At 39.5% G+C, this 14,213-nt stretch overlaps 1 protein-coding gene across 2 annotated transcripts in view; it reads right to left on the bottom strand.

Annotated features, from left to right (window-relative positions):
- Positions 1–8,255: 8,255 nt before the first annotated feature.
- Positions 8,256–14,213, bottom strand: part of LOC109468728 (glycine amidinotransferase, mitochondrial-like) — a 29,575-nt gene continuing 23,617 nt past the window's right edge. For both annotated transcript variants that reach the window (XM_019767051.1, XM_019767049.1), the window contains exons 3-8: positions 13,819–14,014; positions 12,884–13,074; positions 11,655–11,792; positions 10,688–10,919; positions 9,820–9,953; positions 8,256–9,058 (exon numbers count right to left, since the gene is read on the bottom strand). In XM_019767051.1, the coding sequence (XP_019622610.1) occupies positions 8,966–9,058; positions 9,820–9,953; positions 10,688–10,919; positions 11,655–11,792; positions 12,884–13,074; positions 13,819–14,014 (984 nt within the window). In that variant the 3' untranslated portion in view covers positions 8,256–8,965. The remainder of the gene's footprint in view (positions 9,059–9,819; positions 9,954–10,687; positions 10,920–11,654; positions 11,793–12,883; positions 13,075–13,818; positions 14,015–14,213) is intronic.

The raw sequence follows: 14,213 nt of genomic DNA, 5'->3' as shown, positions 1-14,213 counted from the left end.
AAACACGAGTCAATGAAACTGTCATGATTTCTTTTTAAAAATAATTGCACACAAAATTATAACATAATTTTCCACTTAGGAAGCAGTTGAAGTTTTCAATGAACAAATAAGTTGATGAAAGAAGAGTTATCCTAACTCAAATGACTTTTGTAAATTAAAGTGAATAAGATTTAATCTGTGATCTACAACTCATGAAATGACTTCACGTGCCCCTTAGTGCATACAGACCTTCTAGAACTCCTTGGGATTCAAACCCTGGACCACCTAGCCTCCTTCGCAGTCTTGTTGGGCATCGGCGTTATTTTTTTCTCTGAGCGACGCGAGTAATATGCGGCCGCGAGGGACAATTTGCTGCCGAGGGAGTTTTTGCCACGGAGAGAAGGATTCGCGCTCCAACAATCCTTCTCTCCGTGGCAAAAACTCCCTCGGCAGCAAATCGTCCCTCGCGGCCGCATATTACTCGCGTCGCTCAGAGAAAAAATAACGCCGACGCCCAACAAGACTGCGAAGGAGGCTAGGACCACCATGCCATCACCATTTGTTGTTCTTTGTTTGTATTCCCAAAAAACAACTACATAGCTACAGTACCTCTGAAAACATTTCCCTTGGTTTGGAGCTCCTTGATGTATTTCAATTCAGAATCTGGAACAAATGCATATGAGCTTCAATCAGTAACAGCAACAAGGAATACAAATTATCATATTCAAGTGTTGTTGACTCTGTCATCAATTTGTCTCTGGTTTACACAACAAATACATCAACAAATTCCAATCTCAGGTTTACCAAAATCAAGTTCGAGAGTCTGTTTGGGATTTTCCGCTCAACAACTATGATGCATATATAGAAAAGGTATATATACAATGTAGATATGGTCTTTGATACATAAAACAACTCTGTTACCGCCCCCCTCCCCACTTAAACTTACCGGTCGTCTGTCTCCCCTCCTTCCAAATCTATCAACTTATCCAAGTCATCCTCTGCATAAACGGCGCTATCATGTCCCTCCTGCCTGCTCTTGGCTTCGGAACACTTTCTTTTACATGGAAACGTATAGAATTTGACCAAAGCACACAGGACAACAACAAACCACGTTTCATGGCACTAGACCACACAAAAGCGCCCCTAGCGGTTGCTGAACTTCGTGCAGCGTTAACTCATGGGGAACAGTTGCCTCAACTTTAATTTCGAAATTCTGTCTTTTTGCTTCATTTTACTCAAACGAGATTTATCTACAATAGTCAGGAGTGTATTTACGACAACTTGAAGTACAACTTACCACCAAAGCTAGCGGACCTGGCGCGTCTCCCTGAGCGGAATTTTTACCCGCTCGTTCTTCTCCGTGTTCCATGCACGCTCGCCATCTTGAAAAGGCGTGTTTCACGCACGTGTCACCTGCACCTGTAAATCATGAGAAAAATTTGAATTCGATAATTACGTTAACGTAAGATTCACCACAGGCCAATAGGCAATCATCACACATGCAGGCCTGAAAAATACGATGATTTAATTATGGCCGTCATCTTACGAATTCGAAATTCTCAATTTTTCTGTCCTCATCATTCAACTTTGTAACATCAAGGAAAATATGTTCAGTAACGAAAAATTAGACAAAATGTATCAAACGCAGAAACTCCAATTTTTCGCTCCAGTTTTTCCACCAAAGCCTTTCTAGAAGTGTATAATTCATACCTGAGGTATCCAGAAGAATCTTTCCATCCCTGGCGAACGTGCACCCTTCTTTACAAAGTTTACTCCCTCACGCTTTAGTTAGCATCCACAGGCGCCGTAACAATTCATCTCACGTGTCAATGAGGGCCTCTAGCAGTTCACATAATTATTGCAGGTACTTGAGGGGATTTTTTACATGCAATAATTCACCGGCTGCTAGAAGTCGCTTTTGATACATGGCGCAAAAGGGGCATTAGCCTATGTATCCTTGATGTTGATTGGTTATCATCACGGCAACGTTTTTGAGTCATTAAGCCTGATTGGCTAGAAATAACGATGACGTCTCACTTTACGACCAAATATGGGCAACCGACTCGAAACCATAAAGCCGCTTTACTTTTCATGTAAACAACTGAAATTACGAAGGATTTTCGGACGAACGGGACTATTTTGCGCAATATGTTCCCGCAGATAAGCTACAGAGTTGCACGAACTGCCTTTACAGAGAAAAGGAACGGATTTATGAGGTTATGAGAGGTGAAAATGCTCGGCAACGGCGCAATATTCTTACGAACAGGGGAGGGGGGCGTTGTATAGGGATAGCTTTCAGCACCAAGGACAGAGATAGCTTCAGTTTGAACCTGGTCTTCTCTTCATGACAACAAACTGAATATTAACTCACCGACTGCAATATACGAAGGAAATCAAATTTTGTGAATTTTTCGGTGCCAATCTCAATATCATATGAATGGAAACAGTACATGCCAGCTATAAACTACCGCAATTCCCATTTACGATTTTGCCTTCCACCATGCATCTGCTTGGTTTACATTCATATGGTAGAGATCACACAGAAAATTCACTTCTGCAAAGGTTGTGACCACTTCTGCAAGCGATCAGCTGATCGCAAAATCACATTTTGATGTATAAGGCCACACCAATTTAATTTCTTGGTTTACGGATTCGCCGCTTCATTTTTTTCTGATTTGCAAATAAACATAAAAATCCAGAATCAACTGCAAAATGCTCATATTTTGCCCTGAACAGTTGAAAACAGTCCTTTTTATCCTAGTTGTTACAGTTTTTCCATCTTTCAATGCAATGGTATCATTAAAAGTTCAAAATTAATTGTTTAAATTTTGAACCAGCCTGGTGTGTTGACTTCATGGCTCCTATCGTACCATTTTGGGCCATAATACGATGCCTAGGCCTGTTTTTATTACTCCGTGAAGGAGGTCAGGACCTCCGGACGGAGTGTTGTGAAGAGTCATTTTTTCGTGTTCGCAGTCAAAACACTGGGTTCTCTTTGTGTAATCGGCATGCAATTTTATACGCCGTCTGCGGGCATGCCCGTGTTGATGCACGAATGTGTATTTTTGCCGTTGCTGCTTTCGCGGTCAATGTAATATTGCAGATGCACCCCTATAGTTATGAGGCAAATTGGAATGGTCCAGAAAAACCCGTTGTTTCGAATAGCAGTGGGGGGTGGGTGGAACTTCAGGCAGATGGTGAGGGGCCGATAAGTGGTACCACGGCAGTAACACTCCAGTGCTGGTCGCAACTGTTACTGGAATTTGCCAGTCGCGCTTAATAAGTAACAGGCACGGTAAGACGGTGGGGCTGTCTTTGTTACTAGTGACACGACCATGATAGTCCAATCTTTATGTGAATGCAATGATTGTGTGTGTGTAATTAAAATGAACTTCGAACTTGAAGCACAGTATCTTTACATGCCCTGAGAGCAGTAATGGATTTAGGTCTTTTTATGTTTTATGGTTGTGACGCGCCCTCATTGTATTAACCGTTGCCTTATGTCTGCACAGTAGGTCTGGCGTTGACGCTTGGGATTATTTTTGTTGCAAAATATAAAACTTAACGGAGGATTGTTACCTATGGCTTCTTGGCAGAACCTTCTTGGCAAAGGTAATAACGTTGAACAAAAGCATAATTCAGCAGTTGAGGCAAACTGGCTGGTTTCTCCATGATTTCTCATTAGTTATCACCAATAATCAACATGATCGACAATGATGTGGTCACCTTGGGCAGGTATAGGGCCTTGAGTGGTCACCTTGGACAGGTTGCTCACAGCTTGCGTCAATGGGGAAAATTTTTGGGACCAAGAAAAATCCATTCACCATTGCCAGGTGGCCTGCTTGAAGAGGTGGTCGCCTTGGCAGGTTTGACTGTATATTGTTTTTGGTAGGGCAGTAGGCAACAGCAAATAATGAGATATAACACATTGTGAACTTTTGTACATTTATTCCATACTTTTCAGCAACCTAGCTGCACACTGCATATTAGTATAAATCTAGGGCACCGTTCAACATTTTATGTTTTATTAATAGCTTCCTACTTCATAATTCCAACTACACCAACTACGTAACAGTTCCTCACATCTTCAGAACGCCTTATTTTTTCCCCAACACGTTTAATCTGCAACAGTTCTATATTATTCCCCATCAAATACAATCATTGAAACACATTAGAACAAACTTCTTATGCTAACAAACATGCAAGGTCTTTCAGTCGCAGGACACAAAGCTCACCTTCAGGGCATTATTGTCGTATTTTTTTGGGCATTTTTGTTATGATACAATTTCTATTTAAGGTATATGGAGCAAGCCTGTGATGATATGGCATTTCTTTATGGATTTAATACACAATATTGAAAGATCATAAAAAACGCAAATGCACACTTTCATATTCAATTTGCCTGCCTTTTCTAGACCACTTGTGATCTTTTTCAAGTGTTCTTTTGAATTATACTGTTCTTTCTCTTTCCATCTTTTTTTTTAGAATCAAAGCTAGCAGGATAGAAAGTAAAAGATAAAAAAAGTACTAGTGATTTTTTGTGATACATTGTTAACGAATAGATATGTATGTGTTAGGAACGACGGGTTTCAAGATTTTTAAAATTACATCTTTTGTTCATATGAGAACTCAAAACGTTTTTCATATTCTGTTGAAATTGTGGCTTTAGAGAACTAAGCAACATCTAGATGTAACAAAAAAATGTTGGTTGGCACATTCAGTGGAATAATCATGCACATTTCAATGTAAACCCCAAGAGGGAAGTGAGGGAACACTTGCATCCAAATGTTAATATGAAACATTCAAACGACACATAACCCCTTAAGTGTGAATGTTGATCAGATCACATTTACACGGCACTTGTAAGGTTAAAGGTTCCAAAGGACTGTTCTGTGCTTTTTATCCACTTTAAGTTTAGGCCACAGCAAGTAATTTTTTGGATGACATCAGTGCGTGCATTAATTTTCGCCTGATTTTGAGGGAAAAAACAAGAAATTTTGTTGCCTTCTAACAGTGGTCAACATGCCGAAAATGGGCAAAGATGTCTGTTGCCATGCCGGAAGGTGGATGGCAGATAACTATAAAGAGAGGAGACAACAAATTCAATGTTTTGTTTCTTACTTTGATGCAATGATATGTGATGCTGGCTGTGTATATGCGATGTTCCTACTGAATCAAAACCATCTGTACAATGATTGAGTCAAAATTTAAAATGTAGGAACCTTGTTTTTTTCAGCCCGTCTTGTTTTTTTTGCCTGTTCGCATTAGATTTGGAGTCTGCGGAGGATGTCATCCATATAATTTACTTGCTGTGGCCTAACATTGACAGTTGCGAAGCCTTTTGAACTTCATACAACAGAATGATATTGCTTGATCCTCCAGACTGCTCCTAAAGTTCTCTACAAGCCATACTGTTACGACTTGCTCTCAATGACTAACTGGTGTTGATATAACAGGATACAATATGCAGAGAACAATGCAGTTTGGTGATAACCTCTTTCCACTAGAGACAACGGCCATTGAGCAAAAAAAAAAAAACCTCATACAATTTCACTACCATTTCGTGTTTTGTTTTCTTTTTAATGGTAACATTTAGTTTTGTCTAATTCGCAATTATTACAAAATCTGGGGGTCACAAAAATGCAATTTTTTGTGATTTAGCGATACCCAATTCTAGTGGAAATAGGGGTCATAATAAGTCGAACATATAGGTAAAAGAAACCTACGTACAAAGTGTTCGGAAGTAAAAAAACTGTCAAAAAAGATCTTCTTTCTGATTCAATACATACCATCAATATGTAAATCAAGTAGTACATGAGTCAACTGAAAGCTTTTTTCCTTGAAAGAAGCCAGAGTTTTCAGTTTCAAGTTGCATGAAATTGTGACTCGATATGATGAACTTCTAACATTGTTTTGCCCAAACTTGCTTGCGTGAATTCTGTGGTCTCAAATGTGAAAATAATCGGTGATATATATATAAAAATTGTTACAAGCAGCAACAAAAAATAGCAGCATATAAAAAAATCAATACATTTTTAGTTAAGAAATAAAAACTATGATTTAGTCTACTAAACACAGGTGCATATTATATAAAATTCAATATAGATACCGGCCAATTTTTCAATTTCACATTAAAGAAGAAGCAAGCCCTGTTAAAGAAGTTACTGATACATCAAGATACATTCAGTAAAAACTTAACCTGAGTGAATCTAAGACACTGCACTTCTTCTCTGATGTAGAAAATAACTGACAGCCTAGGTCAGGTCCAGCATTCTCTGTTGATAGAATTCTTCAACCTTATATTTGTATGCTACAAGAGCTTCTGTAAACCATGGTTGTACAGAAATCGTCGTAAGTTAGCATATGTTGAGGGTTATGTAACTGTTATTACAGTTACATGTAGATAACAGCCTTCAGACATTATCAAAAAAAGGGGCAATTTTGTTAAACATTTTAATAGGGGGCAGGATAGTTTTTAATGTCAATATTTCAAACCAAATCGACATTTTTGAAAAGCTTGAAACTTGAGACTACATACTATTGGCTAATACTAGTATTTCGTGTTGACATACATTGTAGGCCAAATGATATATGTTCAATTCACCTTTTTAGTACTTGTCGTCTGCTACAAAATCTGTTTTGAACTCAAGCAATACAAAAGTAAAGATCCTTGTGTATCTAGTAGATGAATATATGAGGAAGATTTCTTAGCTTAGCACCGTGCTGGCAATTATTTGAGTGCATCAGCAAGCATTTGCCAACAGATTCTGCCGTTAAAAAACCCTTGGACCTGGCCTGGCATTGCCATATTGTGAACTGTAGCTGCCTTTTTTACCCAACTTGTAGGACTTTTGAATTGGAACAATTGCAATGATACACCAGAATCATTCTTGTGTACTGATACTGTGCTCATTTTCTAAGACTCTGAAACATGACCTTTCTTAATATGCAAACTTCAAGACCTTGCCTCAAAAAGACAGCTGTAAGAATTTTACAAGGTAAAGCAGAAGTCTTGTTCACATAACCTTATCTCTGTTGGCCTCTCAAACTCTTGGCATTCTTAATCTCTAAGGAGGAAAATATACTGGCTATTATGGCTTCTGATTGGTTAAACAGACTGTGTGGCATGCTGTGATTGGTCAACAAGATAAGCTGCTGATTGGCTGTGCCCAGAGCAATGATGTGATTGGCTGTACACAGATTACCACAACCTGATTGGCCGCCAACAGTTAATGCTGATTGGCTGCTTTGTAGATCAACCTATCATTGGTTGGTACTGCTGGAAACACAGTCTTATTGGCTGTACTCAACTTTCTGCACTATCCGGCAAAACAATGTAATATTTTGCACTTAGAACTTCAATTGAATACATCAGCAAATAAATTGGCTTGATACAAGTCAACTTAATCGTCAAACTTTCCCCCAAACTTTGCAACCAAGGCCAACAGAGACAAGAACATATTGAATATGTCACTGGTACAAAGAGAACAACATCGTCAAATTCTCCCAAACACCTTCTTCCTCTCTTTATATACATACACACATCAGAACAATTTTCTTTCCAGCAAGACTTCTGCTATAAGTTGTAGAAGGTACAATCCCATGGAATCAAGACATAAACGGTTTCAGTTTTAACGAGTATGGCTTACATGTACATGCACATGATTCGAACTTCACTTTAGAAGGTTGGTTGATTCCATGGGATTCTCCCAAAATCTAGCCAAATCTAACACAGTTACAGTCCGGTTCAGGCCAGTTTGATATAATAATCTGACCTCAAGGTTTTGTAAAACGTGTTTGAACTTGGCTTTGAAGTGTTGTAAACCAAACGAGAGCCCTCCCGATAATACAATTCACGGGAAAAAAAATGTAGGTCGGCATCATATTAGCACTGCACACAGTGGAACAACATGTGGAGGGACAGATCACCATCATTCTAAACTATACCACTGGGTCTCTAAATCTTCCCAAATACCCCCACCCCTGAGGGGTCGCCAAAAAATTATCAACCTTGAAAGTTCATCTGTGTTGGTAGAAATCATTATGAAGCAAGTTAAAAGTAAGTTTAAAGCAATGACAAAGTAAGAATCTTGGACTCAGAACTGGACTTCTTTGCACGAGGGATTAAAGAGGCCATCTACATCAGGGCATTACAACCATCCCTCAACAGAGACGGGGGACGCCACAGACTTTCTGCAACCTATGTTCCACTGCTCACGGAGTCACGTGTGTTATCTGCGTGACGTCACAGAAGCGGTGGATTGCTCATTCCTTGACAAAGACTGGAGTTGTACAGTCGAAAATTTGGGTGAGTCCAATTTATTGTGTTGGAAATTACAGTTTAAACTTGCTTCATAAAAAAATATCAAGTCAATGGACAATGTAATCCAAACAGGTAACTACATGTAATATACTAACCAAAGCTTTTTAAGCTTTAAACATATGAAGAGTGAGTTTCTTTATGTTTTGACAGTGTCATATTTTGCTGATAAAATACGAATTGTTCTTGTGATTTTTATAATGAAAACTGTCATGGGGAGGAATTTATAAAATATACACCGTAAACCCCAACTGTTCATTATCATGATTTGACAAATAATTGTGAACCCCAAATTCAATAGCAATTAAAACTTAAAAACACATAAAGACTTATTAAATGGATAAAATAGAATAAAAAGATGTAGCAAATACATCAATGAAGTCATGACTTTTGAAGCTATGAATGATGTTAAAAAAATTTCTTCAAAACGTAAAAATTTCAAATCTAGATGGTGAATCAAATCATTTATCACTAGTTTGAAATCATGTACATCTTTTACTGACACTTTTGACTCCCTGTCCCTCCACAGTTGTTACACACAGTAATTTCTTACACCCCCACACATATTTTTTTTTACACTCCTACATACTGTATATGGCTCACAGCAAGCTAGTTTCAATCACACACATAATGTGGACGTGTTTGGACGTGTGTCGGTCGAGGGTCTTACAGGTACGACTCCAAACCACCGCGGCGGCGAACGTCGCAGGTCCAGCAGTGGAAGCCGCCTCCCAGGGAGTTGGCATGGCGGAGATTCACCTGAAAAAACAAGTTGTGTTACTTGCAGTACGCAAGAATGTCACCAGGGGGCATCATTTGATGGCCCTCCTAACCCTCCTACCATGTAATGTAAGTCCTAGAAGCAAAATAATCCTAGAAGCAACAACTGGTCTGGCCTTACCTAAATGTCACTATCCACAAACAGGTGAACATGCCTGTCCTTGGTGCTGAACACCATCCACACACAGGTGAACATGCCTGTCCTTGGTGCTGAACACTATCCACACACAGGTGAACATGCCTGTCCTTGGTGCTGAACACTATCCACACACAGGTGAACATGCCTGTCCTTGGTGCTGAACACCATCCACACACAGGTGAACATGCCTGTCCTTGGTGCTGAACACCATCCACACACAGGTGAACATGCCTGTCCTTGGTGCTGAACACCATCCACACACAGGTAAACATGCCTGTCCTTGGTGCTGAATACTATCCACACACAGGTGAACATGCCTGTTCTTGGTACTGAACACTATCCACACACAGGTGAACATGCCTGTCCTTGGTGCTGAACACCATCCACACACAGGTGAACATGCCTGTCCTTGGTGCTGAACACTATCCACACACAGGTGAACATGCCTGTCCTTGGTACTGAACACCATTCACACACAGGTAAACATGCCTGCCCTTGGTGCTGAACACCATCCACACACAGGTGGTCCTTGGTACTGAACACCATTCACACACACACACACACACACACACACACACACACAAAACTGATTTTGCCTTACCTTGATGGTTTGGATGCCTAGCTTCTCAAACATTTTCTGGGTGGCGACTTCGTTGCTGTCACACACGACGCGCTTCGGGTCGATCATCAACACGTTCATAGACAACCACTTGGACGACATCCACAGGGGGTGGCCTGTCAATCAATCAATCAATCAATCACAAGTTAATGGACAACCACAGGGGATGGCCTGGGGAGGATGATAGATAGACACAGCTTGAATCAAGCATTGGTGCCAAATGACTTTTAATGTTTAACAATCTTTAACATATTTCCTAATTATTATTATTTAGTTGCTTCTTTCCTAATTATAAATTAATTATTTTCTAATTATTAGCTACTCCTTTCCTGTGAATTTGTTCATAGAAAAATGTTCCTTGCTTACATTAAAAACAGCTGACAGTGATTCAAGTTAGATCTTTCCTTGGTGCTGAAATGCCATCATCTGGGCTAAAACTGCTAAATTTTGTCTTTTTTTGCCCAAAATGATACAGTTTGGCAATATAACCTGTAGCAAAATTGTGTGGTTGTAAAGGTTGTCAGTATTTATTTGTGCTCAATATCTTTCCTGTGCACCAAGTCCTAAAATTTGTTAAGCCCTGATTTATATTAAGGCTTGGCAAATTCTTTTTATATCAAGAATGACTTTCATTAATCAATCAATCAAACAACCAATCAATCAATCAGTCAATCAATCAACCAATCGATCAATCAACCAATGAAATGCCATAGATTGTGAGCACTCTCTCCCCAGGTCCGATCATGAACCTGGGCTGATAGTGATAGAAAAAAAATTGAGCTGGCTAGAGCCATGATTCCAACAAACAGACAATCTTGCTAGATCGGCCTGACAAACTACTATCCCTTACCGTCCGGCATTTCCGGTGTTGGAGGGTGGACGATTGTCCAGCCAGCCTTCTTGAACATGTCGATCTGATGACAGGGGCGGTCAGGGTTGGACAGGACCAGCCCCGGGCCGATGATGTTGAACGTTGCGTCGATGTGCATGGGGTTTGGGTCCTTGAAGGAGATGGTGTGGACGTTGTATCCCTTCGGCTCGAGGTGGCGGCGCATCCACTCAATACCCATAAAGTTGGTAACCTGGAGTCAAATATGTGTTGAAAGTGGGTCATACATTAATAGGGTTGTAATTACCATAATTTTGGAGTTAATGGCTCTAACCATAGGGCCAAAGTATGTTGTTTACGATTTTGTAATGTTTCACATTTGTATATGCTGTACACATGCATATGGAGTCCAGGAAGTTAGTATTAAACAATTCTTAATGGTGATCTAAAACAAACCAATAAAAAGCTTGAATCAGTCAGTGGGTCATACATTAAGGCTGTAATTACCATAATTTTGGAGTTAATGACTCTAACCATAGGGCCAAAGTATGTTGTTTATGGTCATAGAATTTCATAAAAAAACAATGACACATAAGATTTTTTATTTTAAGAAAGACTTTTTAACTATATGATTAGAAGTTCATCATGTAATCTTTCACATTGTGTATGTGCTGTACACATACATATACACTGTAGGAAAGATAGTGAGAATACTAGAAAGGTAGCATTTGCAAAGCAAATGCATAATGTTTACCTTGCAGTTCACATATGGTCTACTCTGTTAATTCTTACCCAAACACATTCATATATGGTGACAGAAGTCTAAATCCCTCCTGCTATAAAACTGCAACATGATGTAACCAAACACTAGTTACCATGGTAACAAACGTCTGGTTCAGGTCATTGACCTTATTTGTTTGGAGAAGAAGAGGAATCAGAGCAAAAACAACATATTTCCCTCCGGTAAACTTATAAAAAGCTTGTGTACCTGGCTCCGTTGGGCAAAGATGTCCCGTCCAGCGCGCATGAAGTCTGCAGCGTCGAAGCAGGGCTCGAACTCGGTGGTGACAAACTTGCCCTCGGCTGCGAGCTTGTGACGATCATCTACAGACCGCATGGGGTACTCCTGTAACAGGGTGAGGAAGAAACTTTACATCCCCTACAGTTTAAAGATGCCAAATGCAGTTTTAGGGCTTGAAAACCAGATTTAGTTCCAGTCACTGTATCTACATACTAAGTTGAATAAACACTATCCTACTAAGGTATATTGACATTGATGGATCAAAAATGCTAAAAAAATGTGATGCAAAATGGTTACTGGTAGGATCCTGGGCTAATTTTTGGGCACCATAAATAAAGGACCCATCTTGTGGCTTGTTTCTGCACTGTTACAAATACATAAATGCACCTCAAGTATGAAATACTGACTCAAATGTGGGATAGTATGTGTCAATATCACACAGATTGCCTTATTCAGAACATTTCAAATTATGCTGCCCTGATATTGCATTGGATGCCTTTAGCTCAAATTACCTCAGTGAACAGTTGAGCTGATCTTCCACAGGTTGTGACAGAAAAGACAGACGTTGAAGACGTTCAATGGGGATACATTTTTCCTAGGCCCTCCCCCAGACCCCTTCCCCAAAGTTTAAAAAACCTTTACTTTAAGAAGAAAAACTCAGGGGTTGAAATAGATTTTGGGGTCAACCTGCACTGATGCAGGTGAAAAAAAATAGTTGCACCAAAAAAAATAGTTGCATCCCCCCAGAATAATAGGTAAACAACCAAAAGTACAATAATACAACTATAATAGTATCCAATATTTGATTACACTGTTGTGGGGATAAACTAACCATGGCAGTGACTATATAGTATCCAATATTTGATTACACTGTTGTGGGGATAAACTAACCATGGCAGTGACTATATAGTATCCAATATTTGATTACACTGTTGTGGGGATAAACTAACCATGGCAGTGACTATATAGTATCCAATATTTGATTACACTGTTGTGGGGATAAACTAACCATGGCAGTGACTGAAGAAAAACTCCCTGGATTCTGGTTTTGTTACCCTTTCAGTTATTTCTATGGGTAGTGAGTCAGTGTAGTAAAGTATAAAGCTCACTTACACCGGTGCAAAAAATCAGTTGCACGGCACCAATTTTACCTGCACCAACTTGCACACAGAGGGGTATTTCGACCCTTTCGTTACCTGGTCATACAGCTCATCCGCCATGGTAGGTTTGGGAGCGGTGGTCCAGTTGGCTCCCTCCTGGAAGTACTCCTTGATGAGAGAGCGGTAGGCGCGATACTCGAAGAAGCGGGTTCGCCAGGCCATGGGGCACTCGATGATCTCATCACCAACCACCAGTAGGATGTCACGCGGCATGGACGCATACAGGCCTGGGGAGACAATACAACGTTACAGGTAACTAGAAAGGTAACATTTGCAAAGCAAGTGCATAATGTTAACCTCCGCATATGGTCTGCTCTGTTAATTCTTACTCAAATACATTCATATATATGGTCAGACAGGAGTATAAATCCCTCCTACTATAAAATTGCAACATTATGCAACCCAACACCAGTTACCATGGTAAGAAATGTAAAGAAATCAGGTCACTGGCCAGGTAAGAGGTCAGTGTTTGGAACGGAAGAAGAAGAAGAGGAAACTTAGCAAAAACAATATGTTTTGAATTCCTTCAGTAAACATAATAATTTGGCCACACCAATTTAATTTGTTGGTTCTCGGATTCACCTCTTTATTTTTTTCTGATTTGCAAAAAAAAAAGAGCTGGTTCTGAATCAACTCAACTATGCTCATATTTTGCTCCCAACAGTTGAGGAAAGTCCTTTTCGTCTTAGTTGTTACAGTTTTTCCATCTATCAATGCAGTGGTTTGATCAAAAATGAAAAATTCATTGTTTAAATATTAACCCATCCTTTTGTGTTGACTTCATGGCTCCTATTGTAGTATTTGGGGCTAAGGATGCCTGGACCTGTTTTTATTTTTATTTTTTTCACTCTGTCACTTCATATTTTTTCGAAAAAATCTGAGAACCAACAAATTAAATTGGTATAGCCTAATGAAATCACTATATAATATAATATATGGCCATATAGAGAACAATTTAGATTGTAGCTTACCTGGGGATTCGAACCAGGGAGTCTTGTACACCTCAGACCAGTTGACGGGTTCTGGACGACGCACAATGACGCCCTCGTGCTTCAGAATGTTACAGAACTCTTCCACCTCCTGCACGGCCTTCGTCATGTGATCGTTGGGGAATGGCTTACCTCCGTTCTTCACGAAAAACGACCAGTTCTTCTCATATGTGTTTGCCTGGACAGATGCACAAAGAACAAGAAATAGTCAATATTAAAAGAAGTTACAACATAAATTTCAAGATCACATTTGAAAAAAATTGAGCTCCTTTAAAACAATTTAGATTGTTTCAATCCAATCTCAGAACAATATCTTCAGATTTTTTGAAAAAATCTTCAGATTCTTTGAAACTATCTTCAGATTCTTTGAAAAAATC

The sequence above is a fragment of the Branchiostoma belcheri genome, unplaced genomic scaffold (assembly GCF_001625305.1).
Source record: "Branchiostoma belcheri isolate BF01 breed outbred unplaced genomic scaffold, Haploidv18h27 scaffold2, whole genome shotgun sequence".
Lineage (NCBI taxonomy): Eukaryota > Metazoa > Chordata > Leptocardii > Amphioxiformes > Branchiostomatidae > Branchiostoma > Branchiostoma belcheri.
Note: the sequence above shows the minus strand (reverse complement) of the source record. Positions and strands in the feature narration are given on the sequence as shown.